Source organism: Pogona vitticeps, chromosome 3 (assembly GCF_051106095.1).
Source record: "Pogona vitticeps strain Pit_001003342236 chromosome 3, PviZW2.1, whole genome shotgun sequence".
Classification (NCBI taxonomy): Eukaryota; Metazoa; Chordata; class Lepidosauria; order Squamata; family Agamidae; genus Pogona; species Pogona vitticeps.
In genome coordinates, this window is record NC_135785.1 from 87,264,147 (window position 1) to 87,283,492 (window position 19,346).

The window sequence follows — 19,346 nt, forward strand, 5'->3', positions numbered from 1 at the left end:
AACAAGATTTTACATTGGTTCTCTTTCACATTCAGCAGTATGTCCAGTGCCAAGGAAAGCACTGCAATATGCACACTTGAAGTGGAACAAAGGCTGAACGTTCTGCAATACGCAAAAAATAGTTGGTGGGGTTTTTTTTTTAATGTGATGCAGACAAAAAGCCTGAGTGGTTCATGCCTCTTTGTCAGCAATATTTCTCGGCGTCAGATGAAAGGAACCACACAAAAGGATAAAGGAATTTGTTCATTCATGCTTCGTCTTGTCTCAAACCCAAAAGCATTCACATGGCTAAACCCAATAGTTAGTTCCAGGTTGAGTAGACCCATTGAATAAATGTGTCTTGTTGTGTCACCATTTATGTGATTCAATAGGTCTCATTAAATTGGGACTAATTATTGGATTTCGACCACTACGAGAAAAGAAGGAGAAAAAATGTGTGTGATTACTCAAGGATAAATCTTACTGTGTTCGATATGGTTTAATCACTAGGATATGTGCTACAAATATAGCCCAAATTTAGATGGGTTTTTAAAATTCACCACAGAGGGAAATGAAAGATTATAACATTGAATTACTGAACGTAGAGAACACACAGAAGTACATAAGATACAATACCCATTTTACAAGCAGTTTGTAAGTGGTAGTTTTTGGAACAAGCAACTATACCTACATAGTTTTCGACATGCTTATTGGATACCATAATACAATTTGGTAGGCATAGTTTTGTGTTTAAGTTTCAACATATACAGATTTCCAGCAAGGAAAATAACATGTTCTCATATTCTTTGAGATTTGGATTCACACAGGATGAAAATACGAATAAAAGTGAACTCAAGGAGAAGGAATTAGTACACCAAGACAAACACCTAAAAATACCTACAGGACTGGCACCTGGTAGAATCTAAAAAACAAACACAAATAAAATAAGTAAAAAACAGAAGCCTGTATAATGCTTGGAATCCTCATATAATTTATCAGTCAAAAATATCATTAAAACAAGGGATTAGCAAATTATCAGAAGATTTCACTATTGGGATCTTCCAAATATTAACTAAGGGTGTGATTACACGGCAAGGAAAATGTGAACAGATCTGCTGTGAAGTCACAAGCAGGAAGGTGGGTTTCCCTGGGTGAATTCATTTTAGCTGATCACATAGAAGTCAACTGTGAGAAAGGAAGAAATTGGCAAATCAGGCTTGTTTGCAGTTTGTTAAAGTAAATTCTGCCGTGATTTTTCCGAATTGCAAAAGCCATGGCTATAGCAGAGCTGTCTTAATAAACTGCAAAGAAGTGCTGATTGGCAATTTCCTCCTCACTCTCTGCTGACTCCTTACTTTTTTCTTCCCTTTGGTCTCCTCAGTGCCACCAACTTGTTTTTAAAAAAAGAACAAACAGAGAAAGAAGCAAAGAGAAAACCAAGCAGCCGTAGGTTTGTGGAGGAGAAGAATCAGTTTCTCATCTGCTGCCCTGCCTCACTACTGCTGTAGTTGGGTAGAATGGTTTGAAATAGAATGGCTATAAACCCCTCCACAGAAATACTCACAGTGCCTGAGCTGATACAAATACATTCAAGGGAGGGGAGGGTAAAAGACCTAGCAGAGGTTGGGGGGTGGGGGCGGAGAAAGCAGATTAGAGGACAGGAACTCCAAGATGATTTGCATTCACTAATATGCCATGTAGTCAACAGAAAATAATACAAATTTGACCATCCCAATGCAGTGCATAACCTGCATTGTTTGTCAATGTAATCACCACCTTACAAAGCTTGCAACCCTGGACTGAATCTAACACTCATAGTAGCTTCTGAATTTCTATTGCACTTGTTCATTATAATTATAGTAGTGATCTCTCTGTTGATAGATGAAGGCTCCAAAGTCATGGGAGTTCACACCATGAGATAACTTGAATGACTTGTGATATGTCAGTCAAAATAGCATCTTGGCCAAATTAATGCTCCCACCTACCTCTCAGGACAGCTAAAGGGGCACTGAGAAGGAAAAAGAAGGCACAGAGGGCAGGTTTCCAGGCCAGTAACAGACTGGTTGCAGGCATCAGAATTTGATTCAGACCAGGACAGAAGCAGTCTTGAGGGGCAAAATACTATGGAACATGCAGATGCAGTGCCCAGATTTGTGGTGTCATGTTCTGCCTTAATCTGGACCAGTTTATCTGAGACGTTCATATGAAATAATTCTCACCTACTGAGACTCATGGTTCTGTCTCACTCATCCGCTTCTATCAATAGAGGACATTAGCCATAAGACTTAGTAAAAGATTAGGAATATTTCTGGTTTCAAACTTGACTCTGCTGTAAACTCACTGGATGGATTTTTCTGTACCTTTGCCTCTCAGGTTCTGCCTAGTGCCCTCATTTGCTGCATGGGCATTAATAACACCAACATCAGATACCTGCTTAATATGAGCTCAAATAAAGTGTTCTTGCATTATTTTTGAAAATCAGATATGGGAGGAGGATTGCGAAAGATATCTGGGTTGCTAATAAGGGTAGAAAGGAAGATTATTTATCCATCAGGAATTCAATTCTTTATAGAATTTGGTATTGCCTCTTCACCTTCCAGCGTCACCTGCTTCAAGTTCCATGAACAATGATGAATGATCACATCAGGATTCCCAAAAAATACAGCATTTTATCCCAACCTGTTGATACAATGACTATCTGCAATTTTACACATTTCCTGAATTGGTCTTCTACAGAATGGCATTACAGAATGGCCAGATGCAAAGGAAGAGAGAGAGAAGGTCAGCAGGCATACCATGAGTAGACCTGATGTACTGCTAAGTGGTACAGTAGCAGGAATAATAGCGCACATTCTTTTAAAAATGTGCTTAAGATATAATTGAAGAGAAATTAGAAAAGAGGGGCACCTAGAGTCAACTACAGGACAATATATAAAAAGGAGGGGAGATGCTTGCTGACCTGGAAAGGCTCACACAAAACAGAGGAGAATGGAGACTTTTTGGGAGACCAATCTAGGGATTAAAATATGAAAAGAGCAACTTTTCTCACTAGTCTACAATAAGATACATGCCTTCTACATAATTCTTAAGAGTACAGGATGTAATCATCTGGATGTACTATCCTATCCCGTGTTATTTTGTGTGTGTAACCATGAGACAAAATTCATCAACGTTACCATTCTTAAGGCTTTACAGGTAGAAATATTGTCATGGCTTCTACATAGTGCACGTGATATGAACACAAGTCAGTTCAATGGTAAAACATATGTACTATTTGAACTACACTGGATGGAGTTCCCAAACTTCTTTTGATATATCTCCCAATTGTTCTTTTTCTCCTTTTCATATGGGAGGCTGGGTGTCAGCTTGCCTATTCTGATTTTGGATGCAGGAGCTCTAAATAATAATATTCTGCTGCATCCAAACCAGTCTCCAAGACCTGCCAAATGGTTAATCAGCCTTATAAGTTTTTTTTCTCATTCCTGCCTAAATTTGTCTAGTGGTCTGAACTAAACTTTAGTTGCATTCATTTAATCTGAAAGGGATCCGAGAAGCAAGAAATTAGGTGGAAACAGTTTTTTAGTACTGAGGGACTGTAGTGGCAGCATACGTTATTTGTGACTTTTTCTGAAAACTGTGAAATTTCCTCATTTCATTCTTTTTTACAAGTAGTTATATTTATTTATGAATGTCTGGCAATTGTGGACAAATGTGGCATTTAACAATACAAAACAACACAAACCTCTTCCACATCATTATCCAAAGCTATGATTTGCAGTGGAGATGTCAAGTTTTGATTATGTGAAATAGTTGTACCCACAGGGGAGGACTCTAAAATAAATCCTTCATATGTTGATTCAGTGAAGTAAGGTTTCTGATTGTTTTCATCCAGAACTTCAATATGCAGATTGGCAAAGGCAGGAAGTGGATGGCCATTGTCTTGTTCTGCCTATGAAAGCAAAATATGAATTTGTTACAATTCCCACTGCCACGTTTAATATTATTCATTCATTTATTTATTATGGCATTTATATAATGTTTAATGAAATAAAATAGCTAAGCAACTACAAATGAAAACATATGATACCACATACAAGGCAAAAACAGATTTTTTTAAAAAATTTAAAAGCACCTCAATAACAATATATGTATTGAGCAAGGGGAAGAATTCTTCCTAGCTGGGAAGTTCTGGTTGCATAAATATTTCATTACAAGGCCACACTCTGTACATCTTGGATTGTGTGGGGAAGAAGAATGCTCCAAAGCCTGAGTTCCACCAATTGGTCCCACCAGTGCCAACCAACAGCTTTCTATTGGTGGTTGTGGGTGATCATGGAACAAAGGAAAGGCTAATTGCCTTAGAGAGAGAACCAAAGAGTCAACAGCAGATGTCCAAGCCAGCGGAGCCTACTGGCAACGCCCTGAGGGCTCTTTTTATTGACTTAGCATGATTACACAGTATGTTATGAGAGAAACAGAAAGAATACTAGTTACCTAATTGTAACTAGGATTGGCTAAAATAACCCTTTGCTCTTATGCTCTACCTCAGTCTAAGTGAAAGGGTAGAAGAAGCAGCTACCCCACCTACTGGCAGCTGCCGCATCCTGCCAGGAGTGTACGCACGTCACTGAAACAGAATGCAGCTACAACCTTTAGGCAGGAGTTTCCCACAGGTGGTGGTCTCAACAATTATCATCAGTTGGTTTGAATTTTGTAAGCATGTTGGAATGTGTTATGACAGAGTTGCACTTCACTGGCTCATTTATGCTTCCAAAACAATCCTTTTAATTCTTCTTTAGCCTTATATTGCTCTAGAAGATAAAACAAGTTCTTTACCACTCCAGCACTCTTAAATATAATGGAAAATCAGAAGCTAAGCTCTGACTATCCTCTGAAGTTAAGATTGGGTTCTCAATGACAGCAGTAACCAGAGACTGGGGCAGATTTAGACTCCATCTGAATAGTAATTCTAACAGAGAAAAATAAAGAACTGCACTTTCAGACAGTGTTATAACAAGATTAAAACAGTCTTGCTATATCTCCTCCCATTCCAGTATTTTCCAGCTGTCCCTCTTCACAACCCTTCTTACCACCTGAAGCATCCTGATTTTCCTGCTCTTCTTTTCCTTCCTTCCTTAGGCTGCCAAAATTTTAGCTTCCCAAACCCAGACAAGCACATTTACATATTATTATTTGCTTATTATCAACATAATGTAGTAGGTGAGAAAAAGATTGTCTGTTACTCAACTAAAACTGCTAATTTCCTCAGTTTCAGGAAACATACTTCAGGCCAACTGAACAAATGCAGAAGATTTCTCACCTTTGAAGAAATATTATTGTGTTTTCAAATGCAATCCTGTAAAATTCTACTCAAAAGTACGGTAAGTATAACAGAGTTTAATTGGGCCTGTTCCTAGTCAGATGGATATAAGATGGTTTGCAGCCTGAAAAGCAAAGTCTCCCCGAGAGGAGACCTTTATTTTTACCCTGTTCTCTCTCTGTGTTTCTTTACTTCACTCATATGCTAAATGCAGTTAAAAAATTCAAAAAGCTACTATCCATCTATGAAAGAAAATTAAATTTCCTTCTCACATGCTTGGGTTATTCTAGCATTCATGGCTAAGTGATATCACTTTAACTCTCTAGTAGCCATATCACTTAGCATATCTCCACACAGGGTGTATCTCTTTGCCTTTAGTGCAGAGATTGGTGGTGCGTTCTAACATTTCAAGTCACTAAGGCCTGAAATTGTGTTGGCACTCAGAACTGTAACTTTACTCATTGACTAAACACACTAAAAGGCAATAAGAGCTTTGCTGCTTGCAAAAACAAATGGGCAGGATAGTAACTTCATGTTCTGTCTCCTATCTCAGCTTCTATGGGATCAAATGCTTTAAAAAGTGAGATTCCAGGCCAGCTGATGGTATGAACATCCAATAGCATGGCCTTTAATCTAGCTGAAACACAGCTAAGCAGACAATATGGCAACTGCACCTTCTACTTCTTTTTTCCCATTTTTTCTTCCCCTTCACCATGACCACTATACATACGTTCACTCGTCCTCTTCTTCCTTTTTGCTACATACCAGACTGAGAGTGTGATTACTCTGGGAAACAGATTGCAGCCTGGTGGAATCTATTTCCCGGTGATCACAAAGCACATGGGGAAACACACTCCAGCCTGCCTCTGATCTGTGCCGAAGCGGAAACTTTATTGGTCCAGCTCTACGGCTTCTACTTTTTTGAGCCAGGTTGAAACAATTCATCAGCAGACAGTAGGGTTGCTTTAATGGAGATCACTCCTGTTAAAGCAAGATTTTTGGTGCAATCATGAGCCTGCTTTTGCGGCCATCAAATCATATTGAGAATTAACTCAAAATTCTCTCTATGTGTGTGTGTTTACATGCACAGTACAGTGGTGCCTTGCTTAGCGGTGTTAATCTGTGCAGCAAAAATCGCTGCTATGCTATTTCATCGCTAAGCAATTTTAAAAAGGCCATAGAAACACATTAAAATGTGTTTAATGCGTTCCTATGGGCTTAAAAACTCACCTTATGTGAAAATCCTCCACGGGGTGGCCATTTTCGGGGCCTCTAAAGCGAGGCAAAACAGTGGGCGGCCATTTTGGAACCGCCAATCAGCTGTGCGAAAATGGGGACTTTGGGATGATCGCGGGGAAGTTCTTCCTCACGATCATCCCAAAGCCCCCGCCGATCAGCTGTGCCAAAATGGGGGCTTTGGGATGATCGTGGGGAAGTGCTTCCCCGCGATCATCCCCAAAATGGGGGCTTTGCGATGATCACTTCCCGCGATCATCGCAAAGTGAATTTTCCCCATAGGGGCCATCGCATAGCGATCACTCTTGCAATGGCAAAAAGTCCATCACAAACCAATTTTGTCATAAAACAGAGCGATCGCTATGCGAGGCACCACTGTATATACAGATAAATGTAATTGAAGACAATGCTCATCAGGTAGTTGGGAATACACAGAAGTGTTGTTTCAACAGTGAGAAAAATTACCTGTAAAGATTTAAGAATTTTGCTGCCCATTAGCTCACCAAAAGGTACAGTGGTACCTTGACTTACGAAAATCCCTACTTACAAACATTTCAACTTGCGAACAGCTCCGGTCACAACTTTTTGCTTCAACTTGTGAACGGCGCTTCCACTTACGAACAGAAACAGACAGGGAAAAAAGGTGGGCAATTCAACTTTCTAACTGTAGGTGGTGCCGTGGCTGCTTCTTTGCGCTGTAGCTCTTTTGGCAGTTATATGGTGTGTCACAGTTGGAGGCTTGGGAGAGCCTCCTGCTTCGGAGTGAGTGTGTGTGTGTCTGCAGGGAGGTAAGCTGCTGTTTTCTCCTATAAAAAACTGTTCTGGGTGGGTTTTGGTGGCTCTGCATCGGAGTGAGTGTGTTTGGGTGTCTGCAGGGAGGGTTTGTTTCCATGCCTTGCTTCAGAGCGAGTGTGTGTATGTGTGTGTCTGTATTTTTGGAGTTTTTTTCCTTCTTAAACCTCAGCAGCGGAGGTGGCTCTAGTGTCTGTTTGTTTTTTGAGGTTTTTGTTAAAGCCCCTTCCAACTGGTCTTGCTGTGCTCTTTTTATTTTTATTTTTTTGTTATTTTTTTCCTCTGGGCAGCAGAAGGGGAAGCCATGGCTACTGACCAGAGTGAGGGAAGCTCTGGAGGAGCAGGAGGAGGTGGGCGGGCGGGCAGGCAGGCCAGTGCTTCCCAGCTGGGTCTCTGGCCCTAGCCCTGTTCACTTTGGCCAGCCTTTGAGGCTCCCTTTCTGTCCTGGGTTTTGCTTTGTTTTTGCAGCCCCAGCGCATTCCTATGGGGCTTGCAGTGTTTTATTTTTTTTAATTTGGGGGGTATTTTTTTCTTCGGCCGGAACGGATTAATCGGTTTTCAATGCATTCCTATGGGAAATGGTGCTTCGACTTACAAACGTTTTGAGTTACGGATATAGATTAAGTTCATAAGGTGTGGTACCACTGTAGCGACGAGAGTTTAGATGAAACCTCAAAATATATCCTGCTCTTGATGAGTCCTCTGCCTTGCTAACAAGGAGCCTCCTATCTGCTACTAAGTGACCGAAATAGAACTGTTGGCTATCTACAGATATTAATTTACTAATATTAATCCACTTTTGAAAAATAATGAACAACATAAACAAACAAACATCCCAGGATACTGTTATTCACTACGCCAACTTTCTTGCTTTGTGTTTCATGGTCTTAGCATTATGACAGGCATTTTTATTATTATAGATGTACATCATTTTTTTTCTCCAGAACAGTAAAAAAAAAAAAAGAAAGGAAAAAAGAACCAAAGAACCTCTCAGCAAGTCAGGAGATAAGCAATTTATCAAGTGCTTGAATGTAAATAGGGGCAAAAGGTATCTATGCCAAGTGACTCGAGGTTAGGATGGAATATATTTTCTGCCCTTCAAACATGACCTTGGGGAACTTCTGTTATTTAATGCTATCACCAGAAAGAAAAGTCTTCAATCAATATTCATCTGGCTGAACTTATACCAGTCTGCCTCTACTAATAAGATCAAACGCTGACAGAAGGGCAAAACAAAAGCTGCATATAAAAACTCTGTTGCATATTGAAGTGTGACAAAAAGTAATAAATAGTTTATAGCTGACCTCCATTTTCTAAAAGCTAATCTATATGTTATCAATTACATTATGTTAAATTTCATTTCAGACTAGACTCTGCATAAATCTTTGCTGAAGCAACTAATGGTATAGTAATAAAGGTTCTCTGGGTCTAAAATCTCAATAAGTTATCATTATGCTGGCTTCTCACCCACCTAATATCTAATTTGTGTTGTTCATAGTGATAGCCAGTTTTACCAGAATCTGTGCCTATCCTTCAGTCCTTACTGTGAATATACTGCTAGGCAAAAAGGCATAGTCACTGATATGGCTTTAAACTGATTGTGAAAAAGTATGCAGAACTCAAATGATCCAGCTTAGAATAAAAATGGAGGTGATACTATACTTACAGAGAAAAATCACACAGATAGATCTGCCGTGCAGAAAGTCTAACATGAGTCTGTTGCCAATTGCATTTAGTCGCGTTGGCCAAGTGACCACGGAAACTGTCTACGGACAAAACGCTGGCTCTACGGCTTGGAAACGGGAATGAGCAGCATGCCCTAGAGCCAGGCACGACTGGACTAAATGTCAAGGGGAACCTTTACCTATTACTCTTGCATTATATTTTGAATCATGCACCCCATTAAGAATCCTTGACTTGCCGGCATATGTATAAATTGTGAAATACACATATGAGCATACATATGACAGGCTAGATACTGACTATACAGTGGTGCCCCACAAGACTATGTTAATCCATTCCACTGAAATTGCTGTCTTGTGAAAACATTGTATTGCGAAAAGCGTTTCCCCATTGGAATTCATTGAAATCCATTAAATGTGTTCCAATGGGGAAAAATCGTTGTTGTTTTGCGAAGATTGTCCACAGGGAAGCCATTTTGCGAAGCACCAATCAGCTGTTAAAACTGTTGTCTTGCGGAGCATCGGTCCCGAAAACACCCATTTTGCGAAGTGCTGAAAATTATTGTCTTGTGAAAATAGGTCCCGGAAAAATAAACCGTCTTGTGCAGCACGGACTGAAACATCGTCCAGCGAAAATCGCTCATAGGAAACACTGTTTTGCAAAGCACAATGGCAATCGCAAAAACTCATCATCATGCGGATTCGTTTTGTGAGGTCATCATCTAGCGGGGCACCACTGTACTTTCTCCACTGAAGTGTTTCCCTTAGAAGTATAAAAGTGGCCTAAGAAACTGCAACATCTATACTTCTCCGAATCCAGCATGCAAATTTTGTCTATAAATTAAAAATAAGCAAAGATTCTTTGAATAATAGAAATACAGCTTTCTTGACCTCATGTTCTCAAGAAGACATACACAAATGTCTAGCCATTTCTGATCATAGGAAATTCTTTAGTACAGTGGTGCCTGGCAAGACGATTTTAATTCGTTCAGCGAAAATTGTCATCTTGTGAAAAAATCATCTTGCAAGGTGCCCTATGCATCGGTCTCAAAAAAAAAAAAAAAGTCTTGCAAAGCATTGGTCTCAAAAAAAGTCTTCCGAAGCATGGTCATAGAAAAAAAGTCTTGCGAGGCATCATAATGATTGCAAAACCCAATCGTCTTGCAGGTTTTTTGTCCCACAAGGCAATCGTCTAGCGAGGCACCAATGTATGTGCAAATAAATAAATCTTAATTGAAAAAGAAATCAAATACATTGCATATTCCTAAATACCAGCCATCAATGCTCTTCATGGTCCTGCTCACCACCCACCCCATATTCTTGAAACTGTATTACAAAACTCCCCTGCAATTCTGCCTTCCTTGATTCCTTTGCTTCTTGCTTTCAGGCCCACCTTTCTAAGAAGGGTTTCATTCAGTTCTATAGTCCCTACACCCTGCTGAAGCCCTCCAGCTGGACTTCAGCTCCCATCAGCCTGACATATCAGAAATCCTGAGAGCTGGTAGGCAAAAACTTTCAGATTGCATCAGCAAGGGGAAATCATAGAATTACACAATTGTAGAGCTAGAAGGGACCCTTAGATTCAAAAAGTCCAATCCCCCCCAAGCAGAAAATCCATAGCTAAAGTTTATCTGGCAAGTGATTATATAACTTCTGTTTAAAAATCGCTAATGAAGGAGAGACCACCCTCTCCCTCCAAGGTAGTCCATTCTGCTGTCCAGCAACTCTTACTGTCAAAAAGTTCTTCCTGACATTTCCTTTCTTGTCATTTGAATTCAATACTGTAATTTACACCTATGCTCAGACCAACAGAAAACATGTTTCCTCCATCTTCCACATGACAGACCTACAAATATTTGAAGATGGCCATTGTATTACCTCTAAGTCTGCCCAATGGCAACTAAGTCTGTAACCACGCCTGAGCATGTGGAAAAGAAATCACTGGCTCCATTTCTACCTCCAAAAAGAAGCCTGGAATCTTTTGAAAATGAATGATGCAACACTGAGCTAAGTATTCCATCCTTCCCAAATCAGCTTTCTCCATAAAACCATGAGACACCAGCAGAATATAAGGCAGCTGACAACAAAAGGTACTGAGGCTAATGAAGAAGGCAAGGAAAGGAGAAAGGACAATGGAAAGCTTGCTTACAAACATATATTTTTTTCAGACCATTGTTGTGGTGGGAGACACTGGGAGGCGATGGTGAGGAGAACTCAGTGAAAAATTAAAGAAACCCAAGAGTGGCCTTTAAAGATTTCCCAGAAGGTTCTCTAGCTTTCCATTTCATTGGAGAGCCGAGAAAGGGATAAACTGCCTGGTTAAATGGATGGATGTCTTAACAGCTCTAACAAAAAGCAATGAAGAGAGGCTGTTTCCATGATATTTCTGTTTTATTACTCCTTACATGGTTGAAAGGAAACTTTGTGCCCAGAGACTTTATACTGTCAGACCATCCTGCCTTCCCCTCAGGTGACAAACCCTCTCAAAGCTCTTGCAGACTTATGCTCCTCTGCAAAGCAGAAGACTGGGGGGAAAAGAGTTCTAAAGTGAGTTCTGGTAGCTCTCTCTCCATGCCTTGCTGTTGTGAGGTAAGACTCTGAGATCCTGATGCACAGGATAAAGAGGAAATAATTGTTTCTTGTTTATCATTGTCTCCCAGTGGAGGCATACTCATTAGGGCAAAGGGAACATTGCTTCACCTCAGGCTCAGGCTAGCACCCAGGTATCCCATTTATTTTTCTGCTCCTCAGAAAAATGGGCTGGCTGCTTGCTTGCCTCTCTGTGTGTTCTTTGCATGCAGCTATATGTATCACTCATCCGTCAATCCACCACTGGCTGCTACATCTCCCACCCCGCCAATCACAGTGGGCATGAGCTAATACTGCTGCCTCCACTTGTACCCACTAGCAGTGAGAGGATGAACTGACCAAGAGGGGAGAAAAGAAGAAAGGTGCACCACATATTGCTTGAATATTTAGAGCAGAAATAGCACATTTTATTGAATCCAGCTGATGAACTTTTGTATGGTGTAAGGGAATAAGGCATCAGTTGACCCAGCCTGGCTATTGGGAGAAGGCTGTGGGAGCTCAGTTACTGCATGATTCTCCCTACTGTCTAGTTGGTGATCTGGATGTAGAGGTGCTCTCTGTTGTACCATTGTCATGGACAGATCTTCATCTGGTGGAGTTTAGACTCACTGGAACTCAGAGTCTCTGCAGGGGTATGGGGACCGATTAAGATGGTCTGCCCCAGGAGGCTTATGGATCCCATGGTTTTCTGATGGCTTTTGTGGAGCTTCCTGTTGCCTTGGCAGGTGAATCTGTTGAAGCTTGGGTTGATCTCTGGAATGGGGAAATGACCAGGGTTTTTGATACATTGCTTCTAAGTGTCTACTCCTACAAAGTATAGCCAAACTCTCCCCCTCCCCCCAGCTTACTGGGGAGCTGGTAGTGATGAAACGAATGGGATGAAGACTAGAGTGATGATGGTGGAAAACCTGGAGTGAATCCGACTGAACACCTGGTAAAGCCCACTGGAAGGCCTATTCTGTGGCAGTACAGTGGGAAAGAAGTCATTCTTTGCTGCCACCATTGTGTCTGCACCCAGTGGAGCTCTTCTGGGTGGTCCATGGCCTGTTACATCATGGCCCACAGATAGACAGTGCTGACCACTTGGTAGTTTGCTATGAAAAAATTGCACAACACTTTGCAGGCAAAATCACTATGAAAATAGTTTTTTCCCTGATTTTTGTCCTTTTACTGTGCTATATATAGCATGTAATCAAGGTTTTCTGTATACGGGGGGGGGGGGGGGGGCTTGGAACCAATCTCCAATGGATATGGGAGTCCTACTGTATATAATAATAAATAAAGAATAAATAAATATCTGTGAGTGAAGTGGGTTCAAACCCACCCACCCGAGTTGTTTTGGCTTCATTACATGGAAGCCTTCACCGCCAGGACCCTTTAAGTGCAGTCAACTCTAAAGGAGTTGACTGCAGATCCTCCAAAATGGATCTGGCCTAAAGCCAGCATGCTCACAGCAAATTGGTAACGAGAAGTTTAAAGCCATGAATATAAACCCTTGAGTGTTATCGAGCCCAAAAACTACCACGCAAACTGAGAGGGAATGGGAATGCTTCCAACAAAGCAAGTGCCAGGAGTGTGCTGTGTGGCTGAATTTAAGACAGGAAGATGGACCAGAAAGGAAGTCTCTAGTCTGCCCTCCAGGTCTCATAACTTTCCTTCATCTTAATTGGACAGGTGGGAGAAATCTGCTTCCATGATTCACTGTGCAACGCACCAGCCCTAGGGAAGAAGCCCTTATTGCAGAAGAAGATGGCAACTCCTCTATGTTGAGTTGCCCTCCTCAGGCAATAACTGATATCCTGCCAAGTTTAGGGCACATATATTTCTTTCCTTCCTATGTTGCTCCCTATGTGCTTACATTTAAATTGTAAGCTTCTGGGTAAAGGACCTGTCCTCCTATACTCTGTGAAATGACATGGCCATTAATGGTATGTTTATATAATTACCAGAGAAGATCAGTTTAATCAATCTAATTAATGATGTTTGGAAGCCTTAAGACACTGAAAGGAGAGACAATATATGGCAAAGTATCTTTTCCAGTCTACTGAGTTTCTCTTTATAGCCTTCACACTATGCAGCGTGCACTGATCTGAGAAACTGCCCATTGCATCTGTTCCTTACTAGTCTAAGCTTCAGGCCATCATTTTCAGTATGACTTGTTCACCAGCCAATGACAGCAAACCCTCATTATGTAGCTGTGCAATTAACCATGGGTCATGGCTACTGACCAAGTTCAGAAAACTCATAACAGGACTACTACAGAAAAGGAATTAGAAGTAATGTACTGTCATCTTCCTTCTCTTTCCATATATAACACTTACAGGAAGAATGCATCGTTCACACATAAATGAAGAGTTGTAATGGAAATTCTGATGTTTTACAATTTGTTGGCTGGAGCACATTAGTAATCCCGAAGTAAATGCTTTTGCCCATCTATCCAAATATTTATAAAATAAGTCTGAAGACAGCATCTTATTATTGATCTTTGCAAACAACTCTGATAATGTTTTCTTCCTGAAGGGCATGTAAAAATGGTATTGTTGTTGTTACTGTTATTGTTATTAGCTGTCCACTGTGTACTAGGATTTCTGCTTTACACTGAATGGGTAATCCTCTCAGCTTAATGTGCTAATATATGGGACAAAATCATGACTATTCCAGTTGAGGCATCAAGTGCCTTCCAGTTAAACCCATTCCTGCTGTGACTAATCAGCTTTCCCAGCGCAACATACTAAGGTTATCTGTCAGCACTTCACCTTATTTTTATATCCAACTAAATAAAGATACTTTATTTGGGGGTAAATTATATACTCTCAGGTGCCTCAGAAGTGTACTTTTTGTATAGAAAAATGTTTATGGAAAGGAGGTGATATATACCCTTTCCTGGCATGAAAGGAAAAATAGCTGGTAGAGATTTCTATACTGATATCCTGCCAAGGGCCTCACTGAATCTTCTAATTTTCTACAGAGTTCAAATTCCAGATGTCTTATGGTGCATTTGCACCAGAGTGATAATTTATGCATCATCAAAAAGAAAGGAAGGGAAAGGAAATGTATTCTCCAAAGTCCAATTTTCACTTTGTCTTTCCTACTGACCAGTCTCCTTCTCATCATACCAACGACTTTTTATCTTTTCTCTATTAATTTTTTTAAACTTTGGGGGAAGTAGGTGAAATCCAGAAGCTGTTTTTCCTTCCACCCTCCTCACTCTCATCCAGCTGCCTCAAGTCCCTCTGGAGAAAAGCTAGTGCTGATTTTCAAGAGAAAATTGGACAACCATCTGTCAGATATTTTTGAATTTGGATTCCTACCTTGAGCAGGGAGTTGGACTCAATGACCTTATAGGCCCCCTCCAATTTCTTTATTCTGTGGCTCTATGTAGTCAGGTGGCACCAATAAAACTTAATCTAAATTAATGAAAAACTTCAGTTTTAACTCTAAGGCTTTCTAGGGCTCCATTTGCCCTTGGGAGGCCCTTGGGAGTCACAGAACAGGTGGGGTGAGTCAGTTAATAGTCAAATATTGCTATCATGTTGCTGCTGGTGCAATTGGCACTCCCAACAGTGACCTAGCAACAATTTTTGACTAGTGAAGTCTTCCCCCTCCTTCCCAATGGGACCCAAAGGCTTCCCCAGGGCAAAAGGGAAGCCTCAGGACCTAAAACAGGGAGACAGAAAGCTTTCAATGGATTTAAATGAAATGTTACCAGTGCCAGATGATGACATCATTCACTTCCGCTGGCATATATTTACACCAACAGGATTTTGGCCAACGATGAAGAAAATCAATTGAAAAGATTTTGAAGAAGTACAGTTTCAAAGGAAGAGTTGGTTTTGGAAGATGGAAGAGAAAGAAACTTTTTTCAAGAAAACAGACAGATATGGATGGATGCAGCTTAATTAAAACTAGAAACACAATCTTACAGTAGACTCCTCTACATTGGTTGAAGAGATATGTGCCCAAATTTAAACACAGATATATTGTTGAGATATATTTTGAAAAGCACAAATAAGCAAATTTGCCACAATTTGCCAGTTTAATTGATTTTTCAATGCCACTATGTTAAATGATATTATTGAAGAATGTGGTATATTATTAGCCTTACAGATTTATACACTTGCTTATTATACACTCAACTGCACACCAACCACGGTAATTCAAATCTAATAATGCCTGTAAAAATTTCCATTAATAATATAGCCAGTTATTAAGGCACTAGAATGTGGACATATACAATTGTAATGGATTTTTAAAATGGATACAGACTTACTGTGCTTGGATACCCTAGTACTAGTGTGTTTCAGTAAAAAGTAACATACCTTTTCTGATGTAAATTTGAACCTATGGCTCTGTGAAAATGTGTGCATTAATTATAACACATGCACATTATAAAGGTTCAAATGAGATAAATATTCTAAAAGCCAAGGAATGAAACTGTATGGTCTAACAATGACATCTAGAATTAATACTATCAATTGTTATCATTCCTCAACAAATATTGGGAATAGTAATTAATTAATACTGAATCAAAGGTTTGTTTCATTTAAAATGGAATCTTATTGCAGCTAAGAGTGCATAGAACTATAGCTTATTTCTACCTGCAAAATTACTGATCATTTAAAAATAATTTTTAATAATTAGTTACTTAAAATATTGCAGTTTTAAAACTCATACATTCATCCTAAAACTCAACATGAGCATTACAAAAACTAATTCTAAAAATATATAGAATGTATTTTTGTATTATAGGGAGATATACTCATGTAAAAACTTCGGATTATGTTTTTGCTTGCAGCAGCTTGGAGGATTATATCCTTCAAGATGACTTTTATTTGTTTGTGTTTCTTTAAGCACCAAATACATAACTCCTCTACACTGCCATCCAATGTTACATTATTATCAAAGCAATCATTATGGTAATGAAGACCAGCTACTTAGACTACATCATTAAATTAATCATATATTATCAAAGGATATTTTCAAAGCATTGCTTTTCTTCTGAAAGTTTTGTTCTCTGCTTTAAGAAGAGAATTCTCACATCCTCCACAAACGTTACTGCTTAGCAACACACAAATGCATGGAAATTGGAATTCAGTTGAAATTACCTTAATAACCAAATCAAATTTCTGGTGCAAATCCCTGTTTATTGGCTTTAGGAGGCTGAGTACAGCTGTCGTAGCATTCATACTGAAATATTGTGAATAATCCTCAGGAGTCCCTGTAAAAAAGATAGTGAGGTTTCAGCAAATAATTGAGATGAAGGATCAGTATGGAGAATCACAACTTTATTTGGAAATATATTCACTTCATTTGTCAATAAGGGAATAACATTAATTCTGTTGGGTAAACTCAGAATGAAGTATGCCTACTTAACAAAGCAGCAAACAACCAATGGGTCTTTCCTTTTGCATCTTGATCTGTATTTTCAATAGGTCTGGGAATCCTTGGAATACATTTCCTATAACAAAGGTAAAAGTGAAAATGCCCGGGTGCCAATATGTTACTAGAGTAAATCTGATCAGAAGCTTTAGCACAAAACAGAGGAAGCTACCTCATATACAGTCAGGTCAGTCATTATAGTATATACTGTGGATCCTTGATTTACGGAATTAATCCGTATTGGAATGGTGGCTGCAGGTCAAAAAGTCTGTAGATCGAAGCTGCATTGAAAACCAATTAATTCGTAACCGGCCATTTTTGTTCCATTTTTCCCCCCGGTGTGTAGGTCAATTCTCCGGCTGCAAGTCGAACCTGAATTTTGCGGCCAGAGAAGTCTGTAACTTGAAAAGTCTGTAAGTGGAGCCGTCTGTAAGTCGAGGGTCTGCTGTAGCAGCCTCTCAAGCCTGTCTCACTGGCAGTTTTGACAGGTTTTTCCTTTCTCCAAACCCGTCCAGAAATATTGGATCACAATGCCCATAATCCACAGCCAGCACTGTCCTGGTCCATAATGTTCCAGGATGCTGGGGACTATAATCCAATATCTCTGGCTTGGGAAAGGCTAGTCAACACTAGACAGCAGTGGTTCTCACAGAAAAATGAAGATTTTGGCCAGCTCTATTGGTTTTCAGAAGCTCCCTAAGGACACATTCATTTTTATGAATATTTGAATATTGTTAGCAATTTTATAATTATTTTTCTGGTATTATTTTTATAACTATATATTTTATATTTTTTTGTTTCAATGTTTTAACTGGTTACTGTAAGCTGCTCTTTGAGGCTAGCCACTGGAAATGTTAAAATAACTGATCAAATCAGTCAATATTACCAGAGGACTCAGCCTCATATTTCCTGCATGTGAACCCTGTGTTCTGCTACTGATCTTATAACTATTCTCCTAAGACTCTTCTAAGTTTCTGAAGTAAACCCATGGCATCTTTCAAAGTTTTTCCTTTACAGCAAAGAATGTAGGTGGCATTTCCAGTATTTGGAAACCGCCAATAAGAAAACGACAGAAAAAATTGTTGCCATATGCAGACCTATTTATGTTCATGGGGGTTGGGGAGAAAAACTCTGAATGGAAAAAGGAATAAAGGTGACATTTATTTGCAATGCAATTGGTGGGGTGGGGAATTTCATATGAACTCATTTATTTCCTGCAGAAAATAACTTTCTATGGCTATTTCTTTACAAGCCTTCCTTTTCAACTGCATAGCCTATCTCGCTCAATGCAAAGGCATGTAGACATTTCACAGTTACATCTCCTTTAGTGTGGGAGATCCATGAACAGAGATCATTCCAACATGGACAAATGCTTCTTCCACAGCATATGTGTTCATATGCACACATACAAACAAACATACTTATTTTCATGGCTCTATTTTGATAGTTCAGTGAGTTAGGTATCTGGCTGTAGAGCCAGAAGTTGGGAGTTCACCATTCAGGCTTGTTGAAAAACAACCTTGATCATTGCTTTGTGTTTGAATGAGAAGTGGTTAACTGATGAAGACAGGAGTCAGCTTCTCAGATCTTCCCTTGTGTGATGTCACTTTGCGAACAATTATGGGCAGAAGAGGGCATCTTGTAGATCATCTTGCCTGCCACCACTTGCTTAGGCTATAACTGCCCCTCGTTATACAAAACTCAACAACAGAAAGGGGGTATTCTTTTCACACTGAAAAATGATAGGATAGCTTGTTGAGTTTCAGATATTCTCCACACTACCGCAGGCCCCCTCATTTGATGAGGACAATGAGATCTATAATCTGAATTGAGTTAATAAAGTGTGGCCCGTATTTAATCCAAATCACTGTCTCGCGTCTTCATTTCGGGTCCTGGGAGGGCAAACAGTTCTTTGGAATTCCTACCTCCTATTTTCAAATGCAGTTAATTTTTGCAAATTGAATGACTTGACTGAATTCAGGCATATATGCTTTCTATTTCTATGTAAAACCACTGTATACAGCCTTTGTATTTCTCTGGAGGATGCACAGGTCAGTATATTTCTTAAGAAGGCAGGATACAGGTCCTAATTCTCTAGAGAAGAAGGGAATACCTCTTAGCAGTTTAGACCACCTAGCTTTTCGCCTTCCTATATGAATAGTGTAAGGAGTATATTAAGTCTATTAAGGAAGCTTCCTTCGCTGAGACCTCTGCAGTATTTGTCAACGCTGAATAGTGCACACAGGCCATTCTCGTGGTTGAATTCCTTACAACATTGATTCAGGACCCACTCAGATCCATAAAAGAACAGACAGTACAGGCAAGTTAACACCACTATTTCTGTGCAGCATCAGGACATCCACATCTAC

General features: G+C 39.8%; 1 protein-coding gene across 8 annotated transcripts in view; it reads right to left on the minus strand.

Annotated features, from left to right (window-relative positions):
- Window positions 1–19,346, minus strand: part of PCDH15 (protocadherin related 15) — a 979,840-nt gene that overhangs the window by 252,409 nt on the left and 708,085 nt on the right. For all 8 annotated transcript variants that reach the window (XM_072995260.2, XM_072995261.2, XM_072995259.2 and 5 more), the window contains 2 exons: window positions 16,704–16,816; window positions 3,722–3,928 (listed from right to left, as the gene is read on the minus strand). In XM_072995260.2, the coding sequence (XP_072851361.2) occupies window positions 3,722–3,928; window positions 16,704–16,816 (320 nt within the window). The remainder of the gene's footprint in view (window positions 1–3,721; window positions 3,929–16,703; window positions 16,817–19,346) is intronic.